A 14,168-nucleotide genomic window follows, 5' to 3' on the forward strand; every position below is an offset into this window, starting at 1 on the left:
GCCTAACTGCTGGGGAAATTTAACTAGGTGAATATTTTGAGGTGTTAACTTTTACGGTAAGCTCCGATCTTGGCTTAAAGTCAGCTTAAATGCTTCCACTTGAGAATTGTTTGATGGAAAACCCTCTCTAAGTTACTGATCTGAAATGAAACATTTTAGCTTCATCACGAAAAAGCCGTATCTAATGTAAGTGAATAGTGCCAGCATTACCGGCTGAAGCGGCAAATGACAGGCTTTCTAAAAGTGACTTTGCTCAGTCTACTAAAACACCGGCGTAGTAAATTTTCACTCAGGGTCTTCGCATCATCCTTTCGTCTTGTCACCACATAAATCTGATTGCAACGCAAGCTCAGTAAGCTTGTCATTTTGCGTGGGTGCATTTAAATGGCACAGGAACAAATAAGGAGGTCTCTCCATTCTAAACAGCAATCGAGAGGAAAGGTGCTGCAAGTGGTTTTATCATATTTGTTTTGCTTAATCCAAAAAGTCAACTATTTCCGCAAAGAATCCTTTTGGAACATGACTCTGAGGGTGAGAGCCTTACGTGGACGCCTTCTGTCGTAACTTTAAAATAAGGCAAACCTTTCCAAGTAAAAGTAAACTTGACGCACTGGATGAGTCTGTATTTTAAGCCAAAAAAGGGTGAAGCAAAGGATGTCAATTTCTGTCCAAAAGTCACAGCATTTGATTCTACAAAACTTATTTGACTGGCGACTTTAAATAACCTAACAGTGCAAATTTAAATGTAACTGAAATTTCCCATCGTAATACTTTGTAAAACCCTCCATATTGCACAATATGAGATACTCTCCTCTTTCCAGTCTTCCCGGTCCAAAGGTCTGCAACCGGAGATGTGCAGATGTGCATGAGAATGTCATGCAGACAATGCGTATTTCGAGACATCAATAAGGTCTTTTAGAGTACCAGCATTTGTCTCCTCTTCGGAAATCAGTGAAACCACCTCGGCCACGAGGTTGGTGTAATCTGGTCGCATGTCATTTTACAAGTAATTTCAAACCAAAACCTGTTACAACTGTTTAGCTAAAATGTACTCCTCTGATTTTTTGTTTAATTCTTCGTTTCAGTTTAGAAGCTTAAGGCTCCGCACGGCCTCTGGGCCAGGCCAGTAGCCCTAGCCCTAGTTTAATTACTCCTTTTATCATTAGGAATGACTTGTGACGGTGCATTCGTGACAGCAGAAAGTAGACCCCATCTTACAGGACAACTATCCTCATATCCATTACTTAACGCTAAACCTTGACGTAATGGATGTGCTGTGGATGGGAGCATCAGTGACGACCTCTAACAGAAGGCATGAAAATGACGTCTGTAGGAATGCGATTAACAACTAGAGTTACGATGGTCTTGGCCTTGAACCGTCTGGAAAAGTTCTTTATGGAGCTGCAAACGCCACCTGTATGGAGATGTTAATCAAGTGAACACGAGATACTCCCTCCACTTCTCTACCAACTTGATAGAGCCCAGATAGACGCATAACTATGCAGTACCGAAGCGAGAATTAGGTGACAAGAATGAATAGAAGCGAAACCTTATCCTCAGGAAATTGTTTTTAGGCCAGTATTCTTATGACCAGCGATGGAAATACGTGATGCCCCACACATTTCCCATCCCCAATACAACTCTTAAACAAGACTTAACTACAGATCCATTGGAATCGCCAAGGGGTCTCAACGACGTTGCTGTCAAATATCGTCTTAGTCAAACGCAAATTCGATGACTGTAGTGATCGGTTTGTGGGTGTTTCTTTTACAGCACCCACCACCTTGTGCTGGCTGACGCTGGGGACTGACCAAGGGGATGGCCGGTGATGACGCTAAATCAGAAGAGGGGTTATGTAATAACTTGATCATTTGTTTAACCCAACCTTTTTGGTTACACAGGCACTTAACGCTCTGCTATTATACTTCCGCTGGGCGGCATGGCCTCCGCGCCATGAGAGCAGCCCCTTAGCTCTTCCATACGTCGAAAATACTTTTTCTACCCTAGTATTGTGACTTCATTCTACTTCAAAAAACACTCGAGATGCTAGATTAAGTGATAAGCATAGAAATAATAAATAAATTTGTCTCGGCCTGATTGGGTTCTACTTGGATTGAAAAAAAAAGTACATTCTCTCTGTCATAAGGATATTCACCTCAGGTCAATTCAACAGGAGACGGAGAAATCGATAAAACCCACTGGTAGAGTGCCTAGGACTTCTAAGGTCAACCCTCACGTGCACGTTAAGGCAAATCATTAAGAGACACACAGATAATCGATAACGGAAATCAATGTGAAAGTAGGCGGAATGGGGACGACAGTGGAATCACCTGTGCTTCTGGATGCACTGGCAAGAACAGCGAATTTCAACGCTAGCCATACTCCTGCATCTTTTACCGTACTGTTTGAGGGCCTTAACGATTTTTTAGGTAGCAGTGGAGTATTTGTTTCAAAAAGTTGGACATGGTAACCTAGGCATTCCCCTTATCACAAAGTAGTTCGATGCTATTTTTCCATAAGCATTAAAGTCTGGGAAGCCAAAAGTGCTATTGCAATATGATTAACAGTTTTAATTGATTCTTCTGTAATACTCCCACTTTTGCGTGTATAGTGGAACTGGGGTTGTTCACTCATTCTTGGCAAAGGACTCCTGAGAGATTTTGGGATCGCAGCAAACGGAACACTTGCATAGAAGATGCATTCGAATATATTTTTTTAGCTTACTTGACTGTATACAGATTCAAGTGAAATAAAATAAGGGCTCATTTGTGGGGACGATTGATTTCAGTAAAAGTACGAGTGCTAAGCAAGGATTATCCAGTGGTTAAAGAGTGATGTGTAAGGTGGCATTGTCATTAATTTTTTCTTCCACAACTCCACCAGTTTGTGTTTTCTGTGTCAATTAGAGTCATTGATATAAGTATGTACAACTTGCAATGCGAACAAATGGCATGCTTTGGGAACCGCTTGATTAGTTTGCAACAGTGATAGTGGTTTCAAATGCATATGCATTCAGCCTACGCAAATTTTGATAGCTACCTTAATTTCACGGCGTTCTGCTCATCCCATTGCTGCTAGCAGCCCACCAATCCTGTATATCCATAGCAAATGTCTAACCAGGCTCACGCTTTTACGCTACCCGCCGAGAAGTCTCAGAAGCTGCGCTGGTGGCGTCAGTAAGTGGGTTCGATCTAAATGAGGTACAATCCTGACTCCAGCATAGCTAAATATCGCACACAACGGGAGAGCCATCAGCAACTTAGGCTTGCATATATTACAGTTAAAATATTAAAAATAGTTCTCCAAAATAGAGAGTCATCGTGATCATATGATAATGTATTTTCTGTGGTGAATCATCTTTTCAGAGTTCGATTTCACGCTCTCATAACTTTGTATGCATAAGCTTGAAACGCCTGCTTTAAAACGAATCACGTGACGTACTACTGTAACACTTTGTTTACCTCTTTGTTGTGGTCACGTGGGTACTAAAGGCTCCGCCTAAGTAACTCCTTCGACGGCATGATCTCCAGACCATACCAGTAACCCTCCAGCCAATCTGCTCATGAATATTACATTTTCTGCACCAGCGTTATGTCTTCTTTCGCTGAAAAAGAAGCATTACGGCTCTACACTACCGCAAAGTGCCCACATCAAGTTAATGTACATAGTATTGGGAATATTCACGGGATTTTTATTCAAGGGAATGTCCCCAGTCGTAGCCTATTAAAAAGGATATTTTTAAGTCGTACTGGGTCTAAAGATAAAGCTAAGAGGCACAATACATCTACTGACACATAAGTAGCAATTGTGCAGATTTCAAGTACATAAAGTTTCTCCATTGGATATGCATTACTTTGATAGTTTGTTTAATCAATGTTTGGTTACGTGGGAAATTAGGCCTCTTCAAATTGTTCTTTTGCATAACAGCATGGCCTCTGGACAAGGCCAGCGGTCTCAGCTCATTTTTTATGTCCATAATACATTATGTGGCATATCACTCTGACTTCTTACCACTTCAGTAGACTTAAGGGGGCGCCACAGTTTAAGAATTAGTATAAATCCAGTCAAAAACTTAAACGGGCTAAGACATCTACCAGAAGAATATTACAGTCTCCGCTAAGAGTGGTTTATCCCTCGAGATTGGTGAGGCGCGACTTTTTTACTTTGAATTAGCCTTCCTGTACCTCGCTGGGTGGGCTGGCCTTCGGACCATGCCAATAGCCTAAACACCTTCTCTGTGCCGAATACATATATTCCGCTTGAGTATTCTGCCTTCTTTCATCGTCTCTTGGGAGTCTCGAGACGCTACAGTAGCATTTTTTCGTGGGTAATTAAGTAAAATGGCTATCAATTTAGCGGATTCTACGAAGCGGAATAAACGGAGCGTAATTTACTTATGCAACTTTGGGAAAACAGTGCAGTTATTATACTATAATGTATTTAACTAGAGTTTCAAGATGCACAAATATCTTGACTTTGACACACTTCATATGCGCTAAAAACTCTTTAAAATTATATAAATCGCTAAAAAAATTAACAACTGTTTTTGGGTGAAGTTTTTATTTTGTTATTCCTACGTTGCCTAAAAAATTTGCAATCTTAGGTTACATGAATAAGTAGGTCACAGTTGAAGCCGCAAATATTGAGTTGACTGGTTGTGCTAATTAACTTTGGAAAGTTAAAGCAGGTGGTCATCGTTTTGCATGGACAATACCGACAGAGTTCTTGGTGCATTGCGCAATACCTTTCATCATGATCAGTTTAAAAGCAAATTGCAGGAGGATGCCATTCGTTGTATTGTTGAAGGTTCCCACAATGCATTTATTTCCATGCCTACCGGCTCCGGCAAGAGCCTTTGCTACCAGTTGCCAGCAGTTCTCCAGGATGGCTTGTCCATCATCATTTCTCCCCTAATTGCTCTCATTTATGATCAACTTTCACATCTCTCTGAATTAAAAATCCCTGCTGCAACACTTAATTCCAAACAATCTGCGAAGGAGCGAGCAGATATTATGGAAAGGCTGTTGTGTCCATCTGAGTGTTTAGGACGATTGACGCTACCCAAAATTAAGTTGCTGTACATCACACCTGAACAATGTGAGACTGATGGCTTTCGATCCCTTGCAAATAAATTAATCGAGTTACACTCCGTTAAGTATTTTTTCGTCGACGAAGCTCATTGTGTCTCCGAATGGGGTCATGATTTCCGACCTGCCTACCTCAAACTTGGAAATCTAAGATCTACCCTGTTTCCCACGGTGCCTTGTATTGCTCTCACTGCAACGGCTAATTCACGGGTCAAGGCAGACATTATTTCCACCTTGAAATTGAACCCTGAGGCATCACAAGAGGAAAGTTGCCTTCTAATAACAAAATTCAGAGAATTTGTTACTGGCGTTTTTCGTTCAAATTTGTACTACGATGTAATGTTCAGTGACTTGATAAAAACGCCTTATGATGACTTATCCTTATTCATTCGTCAATGTCTTTTTGGTGAAGATCCAGTCAAGAGCCCAGTGGTAATTACTGAAATTTTTAGTATTTTTGTTTTAAGAAAAATTCGAGTGGTATTGTTTACTGTCGAACGCGGGAAGATTGTGAAACGGTTGCCTATCAGTTGTCTCTCCGAGGCATACCATCTCGCGCCTACCATGCTGGTCTGGGAAGCAAGGATCGGACTAGGGTTCAAGAGGAGTGGTTTAAAGGAGACTTTTTAGTTGTGGTGGCCACTATCAGTTTTGGTATGGGAGTGGATAACGCTCATGTCCGGTAGGTCACTTCGATTTCTTTACGCCATCCCTCTTACAGGTGTGTTGTGCACTGGACAGTACCGAAGAGTCTAGCCGCCTATTACCAGGAGTCTGGCAGAGCCGGACGCGATGGTCTTCCTTCCCATTGCCGGATATACTATGCTAAGCAGGAGCGTGACACGGTGGCATTCCTAGTTGGTCAGATGTCCGAGGTGTGCTTCTCATTTGGGCCATTCATGTCTATTCATTCATCTGAGTTATTTCACTGGATTTTTTTGTAGAGAGCTCTTACACAAAAGAAAAAGGAGCATCGTGAGAAAGGCGTACAGGACTTGGCACTCATGATCAACTACGTGGAGAGTGTAAAGTGAGTTTTTTGCGGTTTGCGAAAAGTTTGTGATATATTTCTACTTGATCTATGTTGTATTTCTTCCCGTCCAACTAAGGTGTCGTCACGCTCAATTCGCGGCGTATTTTGGTGATGATATACCTTCCTGCGTCAACCGCTGCGATGTTTGTACCAATCCCACAAAGGTCTCCCATCTTTTGGCTGGTTATAGGCGTGTAATATATGGTTCGTCTTCAAACCTCCATTTATTTTAGCAGCTTGTATATTTTTATTAAATGCATTTTTGACTGTAGTGCTCTGGCTTTAGCAGGTAGTTATTTTTGAAGCTTATCTATTTCAACTTCGCCTTTTTTTCAAAAATGGCTCTTTCTGCTTTTTTGCCCCTTGTGGCATTCGGTCACATCTCTCTGCTCACGTTTCTTGGGATGCGTTCAGTTATTGCACTCCCTGTACACAGTTAAATTTTAATACCCTCATTTCCTAAGTAATGATCTCAAAACTCAAAAATATTTCAAATTCTTCTCTTAGGGAGCTTAGTTAAGGGCGTAGCGGTGGATGAAAATGAGGAGCTGGACACCGATCTGTACAGAATTGGTCCTCGACGGAAAGGCAAAGGTTGGGAAGTCTACGACGTCGACGAAGGACGTTTCGTAGCCAAGGAGGGACGGGACTTTGAGGAGGAGGCTCGGAATCAGCGCACCAAGTTCGTTCTAGAAGAGCTATCCCGCCGCAGAAAGGCTGGCGAGGCAGCTGGCTTGGGGGTATGCCTAAAATTCAGTCAAGCTTTTAAAAGCCGATGTGTATCGTCGTGTTATAGCATGTGAAGCCCCGGTCCTTGGCATCGTGATTCCTCAGTACTTATTCATTAAATATCCGCATAAATACGGTGTACCGGTAATTTCTATCATTACCGCAACTCAATTTGTTGCTGTTATAAGGCCACATTCGGCATGTAGCGTTTTTGAGCATTCAATTAGGTAGATTTATGATGATAAAGGAATACCGGTGCAGAATACTTTTTGTACAAGAAACAGCTCGTCATCTAGAAGTTTTGAAAACTCGGGTGAAGTTTAGGAGATGGTGCAGATGAAGTATTGGAAATATGGCATCTTTATTGACATATTTTGGATATGATACTTTTCAATTCAGCCGAAAACGTTCTGGTTTATGTGTGCTTGGATAAATATCTTGTAGTTTGTAGTGAAAACAAAAAGTAGCGATGCAAGCATTTGGGTCTTTTTTTCGGAAGTCGTAATGCGAGTTTAGAAGGATCGCTATATTGGGTATGCTACAACCATGGTCGCAATATTATTTTTCATTCAGTGCCAATTCTATACTTCTCCTAACTGGATCCGAAACAATTGAATTGACGCACGAGTTTTTCTGAAAGTAGATAGCTTAATGCACGTGGAAAATTGACTGTCGAAGAACATATTTTCAGTGTATCATAAACGCTTCAGGAGCTTGTTTCGTTTGGAGTAGGGAGACATTGGTGCAAGAGGGTGAGCTAACCTAGTCTTTTTGCATATTTCCAAACCTGAAAATTCCACACATCAAAAAGTGTCAGAGAAGTAGAAGTCGAAGTTATTGAATCACTATTGTTTCAATTAATAGGAATGCTCTATTTGAATGCCTTTATTATCCCATCCTCCGAAATGTGAGGATTCGGAAGTAGTATCACTGTTCATTAGACTATAGTCACTTATTGTCAGCGTTGTCAGCCTCTTTGTGATTATCAGTTGAGATCACTTCAAGTGGGATGTCGTTGTATCGTTTATACAGGTACATTTTCGGTAACTTCAACAACATGTTTATTACACTGGCAACGGTGGCTTTTTACGACTTAGGTGCTTCTCTAGGCTCCTGACAAAGTACTTTGTGTAGAAACTGGTATCCAACACATCGATTGGTCGTCTCTGGATTTCCGTGTCGTAGTTATTTAATTTTCAGACCTTTCTCTACCTGGAAATTTGGTGGGACTATGAGGCCTGAATGGGGTTACCAAGTTTTGACTTGTGCTTATACACGAATTTCATTCCCCACTATGCTGGGTCATCATGTATTCGTTCGCACTTATTTCGGCTGTCCTCAGGACTCATTAGCCTCTCAGGGAACTCCTTCGTCTACGCGAGACACCAAGCCCTGCTATCAAACCAACTTGTCACCAAATTTTTTTCCGCAGACCGCTGTGAGCACTGTTCAAGGCAGACCTTAATCCCCTAATTCCATTGCCTCAATAGTAGTTTTTTTGGGGTGAGCAAGCACAGCGACATTTAAAGTACACATGATATTTTTAACAGTACATGCAGCATGAGACACTTCACAACTGCTTGCTGCTTAGGTGGGATTCAAGCCTGCCTAATTTTGAGGTGTATAGCAATGTAGGTATGGCCCAAGGATCTTGACGACTTTAATACCGACAAGCAGAACGCATAGGCCGTTTTTTCCACAATTCTATTCCACTGACATTTTCTATTCGCAGTATTTGAAGGCACGCCTCGTATATTTGATTGCCCTAGTGTGATATCAGTTGCCGACTTTTGTTGACACTCAACTGCTAGTCACTCGCCAGCAAATTTAGGTGTCCTTACACTGAAAACATTCTGCGCCTACTTGATCTTTTAAGCTCAACCAATCCGTTTGCGACACGATTTGGTATAACTACGGTTACAATAAACCAATAAGGAGTACTTGTTAGATCACCAATTCAGGGTGTCACATACTTAACGCTTACAATATATTTGTTACTCAGCCTTATACAACTTTGTTCTTCATCACGTTCGACGCTTAATTCCTTCCAATGCCTAGTCGTTTTCGTAATTCATTTTTACCTTTGACATTGCCGATTAAACTCCTTGGCTCGTGGTATGGATTCCTCTTGTTGCTCTAGTCAACTCTTATTGCCTCGTTTTTAGTTTTCTCCTTTCACCTCAGGTTCCATGGATTTCCGCTGCTGAGGACTCCCTGCTTATCGATCCTGAGAGCAAACTGATCAACGGTTTGACAGGAAAGACTCGAGATCAGACTCTCCAACTCCTCATTACCGCTGTGTGTGGTCACCTGACCAGCACCAGTGATACAGGCTCCGATGTGGATCCGGAGAAGTCGCATCTCAGCAAACTAGCCGCCCAACTAGAGCATCAAATTTTCAAAACCTCGAAGGTTAATGCGATCCCGCAATTGCATCCTACTTAATGTTTGGCAGTAGCAGAAGTTACAGTTTCGAATACTGTAGGTGGCTGGCGTCTACCGCGGACATATGGCGCGTAGGATCAGTCAGGCCCGTAAAGCCGCCTCTCTATCTGCTGTCTACGACGCATTTGCGGAATGGTTGAATGTTCCTGTGACCTCTCTTCATCCCGTTAACTCCAACACCCCCAGTAGTTTCTCCGAAACCTTGACGCTAAAACCTGAAGAGGTCGACGTTAGACCGTCACCGCCCCCACCACTCCTCTCTTCGCCGCCTGCACCGTTGCTGCTGCCCATTGAAGCAAAGTCGGCTAGTCCGCACCCCGGTTCCTTTCTTCCCAAGCCTCAGTCTTTGAGCATTGGTGTCAACACTCAGGACATTCTGGAATCCACTTGCCTTCCGCCCTCCCTCAAAAAGTCCCTTATTGGGGACTCAAGCGACAAACCGAATGAGGAGAATTTGCCTACTATTTTGAGGGTAACTTTTTGACGGTATTCAACCACTTTGTTGAAGCTTGCCTACTGATATCCACTTCGCATCGTCTCCACAGTCTTCCGGGGAATCGACAATGACCTACTTCTGGGAGAAATCAAAACCTACTCCGAGTGCCCAGAAAAGACCACAAATGGAGGATCCGGATGACGACGTATCGGTAGTGAAAGTGATTAAAAAGGAGGGGCCCTCCAAAACTTACTTTCTCCTCCAGGACCCTGCTCCACTTCCGTCGCAGTCATCACAGCCACCGCCACTGTCGGCATCATCACAAAACGTGAGTTGTCATTCCTACACCAGCCCATACTGCAGTTAGACCAATTAATACTGTCGGAAAAGCTGAAGCACTTTAATTTCAACGTATTCGTTGCCAGCATCTGGGAAACAACTGTCCATCATAGCCCAGGTGCTTTACTGTTCTGGTGTGAGGCCAGCTGGTTTTACTCCAATTTTTTTTTCCGTGTAGTTATCTTTCTTTTCACATATTTACGGCGTGAGGGCTCGGCTAATGGAATCAGGGTATCACTCGTGTGTGGCACTGGTGATTAAAATAAGGAAAAAAAGTGTTGCTTCCAGATAACGGCAGTGCCGCTACGAATGCTCTAAAAATTTCAATAAATTGTAGTTCAAGGAGCCTCACAAATCTAATTGTGGTCTTTTTAAATTTAATTTATGCATTTTTTGAGTGGCTTGTCATCCTAAAGAAGTTTTGTGCCATTTCAATTTGGAAGCCAGTTATGGCGCGTTTTACGCAATTTTCTTCACTCCTGCCAACACAGTCTCACAGACACGCATTTGAAGTGGCTCTTAAAATCCGTAAAACAACTTTACTTACCGGATTCTGAGTTCATTGTTTCAAACTAGATATTTCCAAATGGCTTTTAGGTGCCTCCACCTCTTGGACTTATGACGAAGACTGGCACGCCAGTGGTTGAGCCGGTGCCTCCGGCTTTTACTGATTTCTCACCGTACGATTACAGGGTAGGAAGTTTGTTTTTTTTCCACAATTGCTTTTTTCCAATCTAATTTATCGAAAACTTCACGTTCACATGCCATTTCATTTCATTTGTACTTCATTTCACTACAACCTCCGATTTTGTTGCAAAGGTTGAAGAGTAGACACGCTGATTGACGAGGTCTATTGTAGTGGTGCTCGTGTGACCGCTCGAAAATAGTAACGCCTTCTGATGCAATAAGGCATAAACAAAGTTGTTGGTACCATACCCGATCAACTCAAGTGCTTGAAGTGAAAATTTGCGCTCTGTCATGGTAATGGAGATCAGTTTCAACATACTTAAGCTCACTTTGTGCTCGTTGCTCAGCCCTGTCTTATTGATATCACAGAAACTTTCTCTGACTGAATAGATCAAACGCGAGAGGAGAAAATTTGAATTTTGAATATACGTTTCATAAAGCAATTTATCCAGAACATTCTGCAATTGAAAGGAAGTTGTCCATTTTCTTTCTTTTTGCCAAGATTTTAGGACTAGGTGCTGTGTGCTGTATTTACTTACTAAATCACACTGTCATCCTAAATACGGAAAGTATAGGCGGATTTTGCTCTTCCCTACTTATTCTTTCCGTTTGTTCTGCCAGGGCTCTTGCATAGCCGAGAGCTCAAACCATGTTTTCTCTTGCAATCGACGACATGAGAGTAGGACAACATCGCATCGGTTAGAAGGCAGGGAATACGTGAGCATTTTCAGCTAACAACCTTATTTCCTCCTTTTTACATCCCACCGACCCCTATTCCACGCTTTTACAAGTCCGAGGAAACACGGATGAAGACCAGTTTCATCGCCAATGTTGTGGTCCGTTCGCTCTCTCGCTACTACTCTCTGGGTGCCTTCAAGGACAAGGTATGTAACTCATGTATTCTTGAAAAAACGCTCAGCTGGTCTTCGTTTTGTTTCACACCTGACCTCTTATGGTACCTTTAATCTCATTTTCAGTCCTGACTTTCATTTGGTCTGTCTAGTTTTCCTTCAACACAGCGTCGGACATGTGACGCCCAAATTTTCTTACTTGATGAATATATGTCGTCTGTTCTTAATCAATTTGTGATAATTGAATGTGGTGAAACAAAACAGTGACGTATGATGTCCTTGATCTTAGAATAGTTCCACCTTTTCTTTGTTTCTAAGCAATTGTTGTATCGGTTAATTCAATAGCTCAAATGTTGTCATATTATGACACTAAAACGTGGACTGTAAAGGTCAGTTTGTGTCTTAGACTCCGGTGACGAACCTACTGTGACCCCTCTTTGAAGTGTAGATGAGTTAGAATATTGCGTTGTTTATGCAGTATAACGAATCTACGAAGTGCTTGCTCATTGCCATTCATTCGGGTGGTCTTTTGCTCACTTCTGTTTACCGTGGTTTTTTGTTCATAAAGATGCTTTTATCAAGGAATTTACTGTCAAAATGCCCTTTGATGCCCAAATACTCAAAGCTATGCCTGTGATTGGGATATGTGTTTTTTCTTGGGTTACCAAATTTATGTCCTCTATTCGCACTTCTATCTCCCCCGTGCTTTCGTGTCCAATTTTGACTTTCATTTAACCTTCCAGCATCTGTACTCCCATACTCTAGACTTTCCTTTCCGTTTTAAATTGTAATTTTTTAACCAGAAATATCTGTGAAATTCGAATCCGATCGTTGTCGTGGCCAGCAGCATGCAGTGAACTGAATAAGTCAAGTGTCATCTCATTGTCAAAATTGTTTAAAAAGGTGTTATTGTTTAAACGAGCTAGAAATGTAAGACTCCGTGTCATATTTCATATGCTCAGTCATTTCGTAAAGCAGCACTTTGGTGTTGGTTCGGCTACACAAATTGTGAGATCCACCGCCTTCTCCGTTTTCTCCAGGCTACATTCAAGGATGTTGCGCGAGAGTTGACTCGGAGGCTTGTCAAGAGTGGCATTTCGGATGACGAAGGTAAGTATTCTCTTCTTGGGGCCTCTGTTTTGATGTTAAGGCAGCTTCGATACTTTACTTTGATACTGTCGTATGAAAGGGTCTTTTTGATCACTATCGCGTACGTAAGCAGCTTTAAACTTTTGGTAGGAAAACATGGTTAAGTTCCAACACTTTTCTTGCTTTAGAGACTATCGTTTACTCTACTGATGCAATGCTGCTGACACAAGTTATGTAATCTCGACTTCTCAAATGGTTTACCCATGTAATGTGTACTTACTAGTCTGCCTATTCAGTAGTCAACCTTCGTTGACGCTTGAAGCTATTTACGCTACGGCGTTGATTCTAAAACGGGACAGATATCTAAACATAAGAGTAATTTTTTCATCCATTCCTCCATGAATACCCTAAATTTATCCCAAAGAATATACGAAAGATGACCACATATTAGGATGTGTGCTTAAAATATTGGGAAGGTTCATCTTTACAACTACCAAAGGATCAGTCGTTATGCTTAGGTCAATGGAAAATTTCACCCTTGAAATAAGCTGGACATTGGAAAAAAAGTGCTTTTTTTCCGTGAGTGTAGTCCAGAGGGAGATATCTCGGATAACGAATCGACTCGTGGCACCCCATCGACGATTGTCGGGTGATTCGCGGACAAGGCGACCCGTACCCATTTCCCGTCTTGACGATCTTGCCTGGACGGAGGCTCTGAGTGATATCAGGACCAACAGAGTTCAGTCCATTTAAACTCAAATCCACCTACTGACCCAGACTTATCGCTAAATTCGCATATCCTGTACATGCCTCTGTTCATTTTAACGAAGTAAAGCGTCTTTCGTATGACTAAGTTTCGCCGATTTTCGGAAAGGGGGAGACCAATCTTGAGGACTTTGTTAAACGTTTTCGTGTCGGAGACCTAGGTTATTCAGATTCCTGAGTTTCACTTGCTTAAAAATATTGACCTATGGAAAAATCAGGCAAGTGTGATGATCTTGAGCATCAGGGGGTAAAAAGGGTGCCAATTTACTTTCTGGTGATTGAACGCGGACCACAGGCAAGTCAACTACTCTTCCCCGTCTTCGTTTGCACGCTCTGCGCGGCTCTGAGAAATACTCCTAGGTCTTAGTGATTTTTCAGTAGTCTAGCCCTGGTCTCTCGTGACATAAGGCTTTTCCCAGGAATTTTTTGAATGAGGTGGGTTTATCATCGCATGGGATTTTTCCCAAGGACACAGTCCAGAAAGTGAACATGAGGCCGGACTGCTCAGACTTAGTGGTTTGAGGAAATGAGGTATTCCACACACACACACACATACAGTGACCTAGCGGTGGGCTGCCAAGCTTGCACAAGGCTTCAAGAAACTCTAGGACATCATCTTCATCGGTATATTCACCTTTCATCGTTTAGAATTAATCGGATTACTCGTGGTGGTCCTTTTCATTTAACTCTTCATTTGGACGTCCCCA

General features: G+C 42.1%; 1 protein-coding gene across 1 annotated transcript; it reads left to right on the forward strand. All coding sequences in view use genetic code 11, as the record gives it.

The window, feature by feature from the left end:
* Positions 1-4,703: 4,703 nt before the first annotated feature.
* Positions 4,704-13,449, forward strand: EGR_09765 (ATP-dependent DNA helicase Q5; the record flags this gene model as incomplete). Its single annotated transcript, XM_024499014.1, has 13 exons — positions 4,704-5,519; positions 5,555-5,769; positions 5,809-5,962; positions 6,032-6,117; positions 6,197-6,324; positions 6,628-6,860; positions 9,034-9,261; positions 9,335-9,766; positions 9,840-10,058; positions 10,667-10,762; positions 11,548-11,640; positions 12,648-12,717; positions 13,286-13,449. 13 exons carry the CDS (start codon positions 4,704-4,706, stop codon positions 13,447-13,449), a joined length of 2,934 nt encoding a protein of 977 aa, XP_024346584.1.
* Positions 13,450-14,168: the final 719 nt, after the last annotated feature.

This window comes from Echinococcus granulosus, assembly GCF_000524195.1.
Source record: "Echinococcus granulosus chromosome Unknown EG_S00165, whole genome shotgun sequence".
NCBI classification, from domain to species: domain Eukaryota; kingdom Metazoa; phylum Platyhelminthes; class Cestoda; order Cyclophyllidea; family Taeniidae; genus Echinococcus; species Echinococcus granulosus.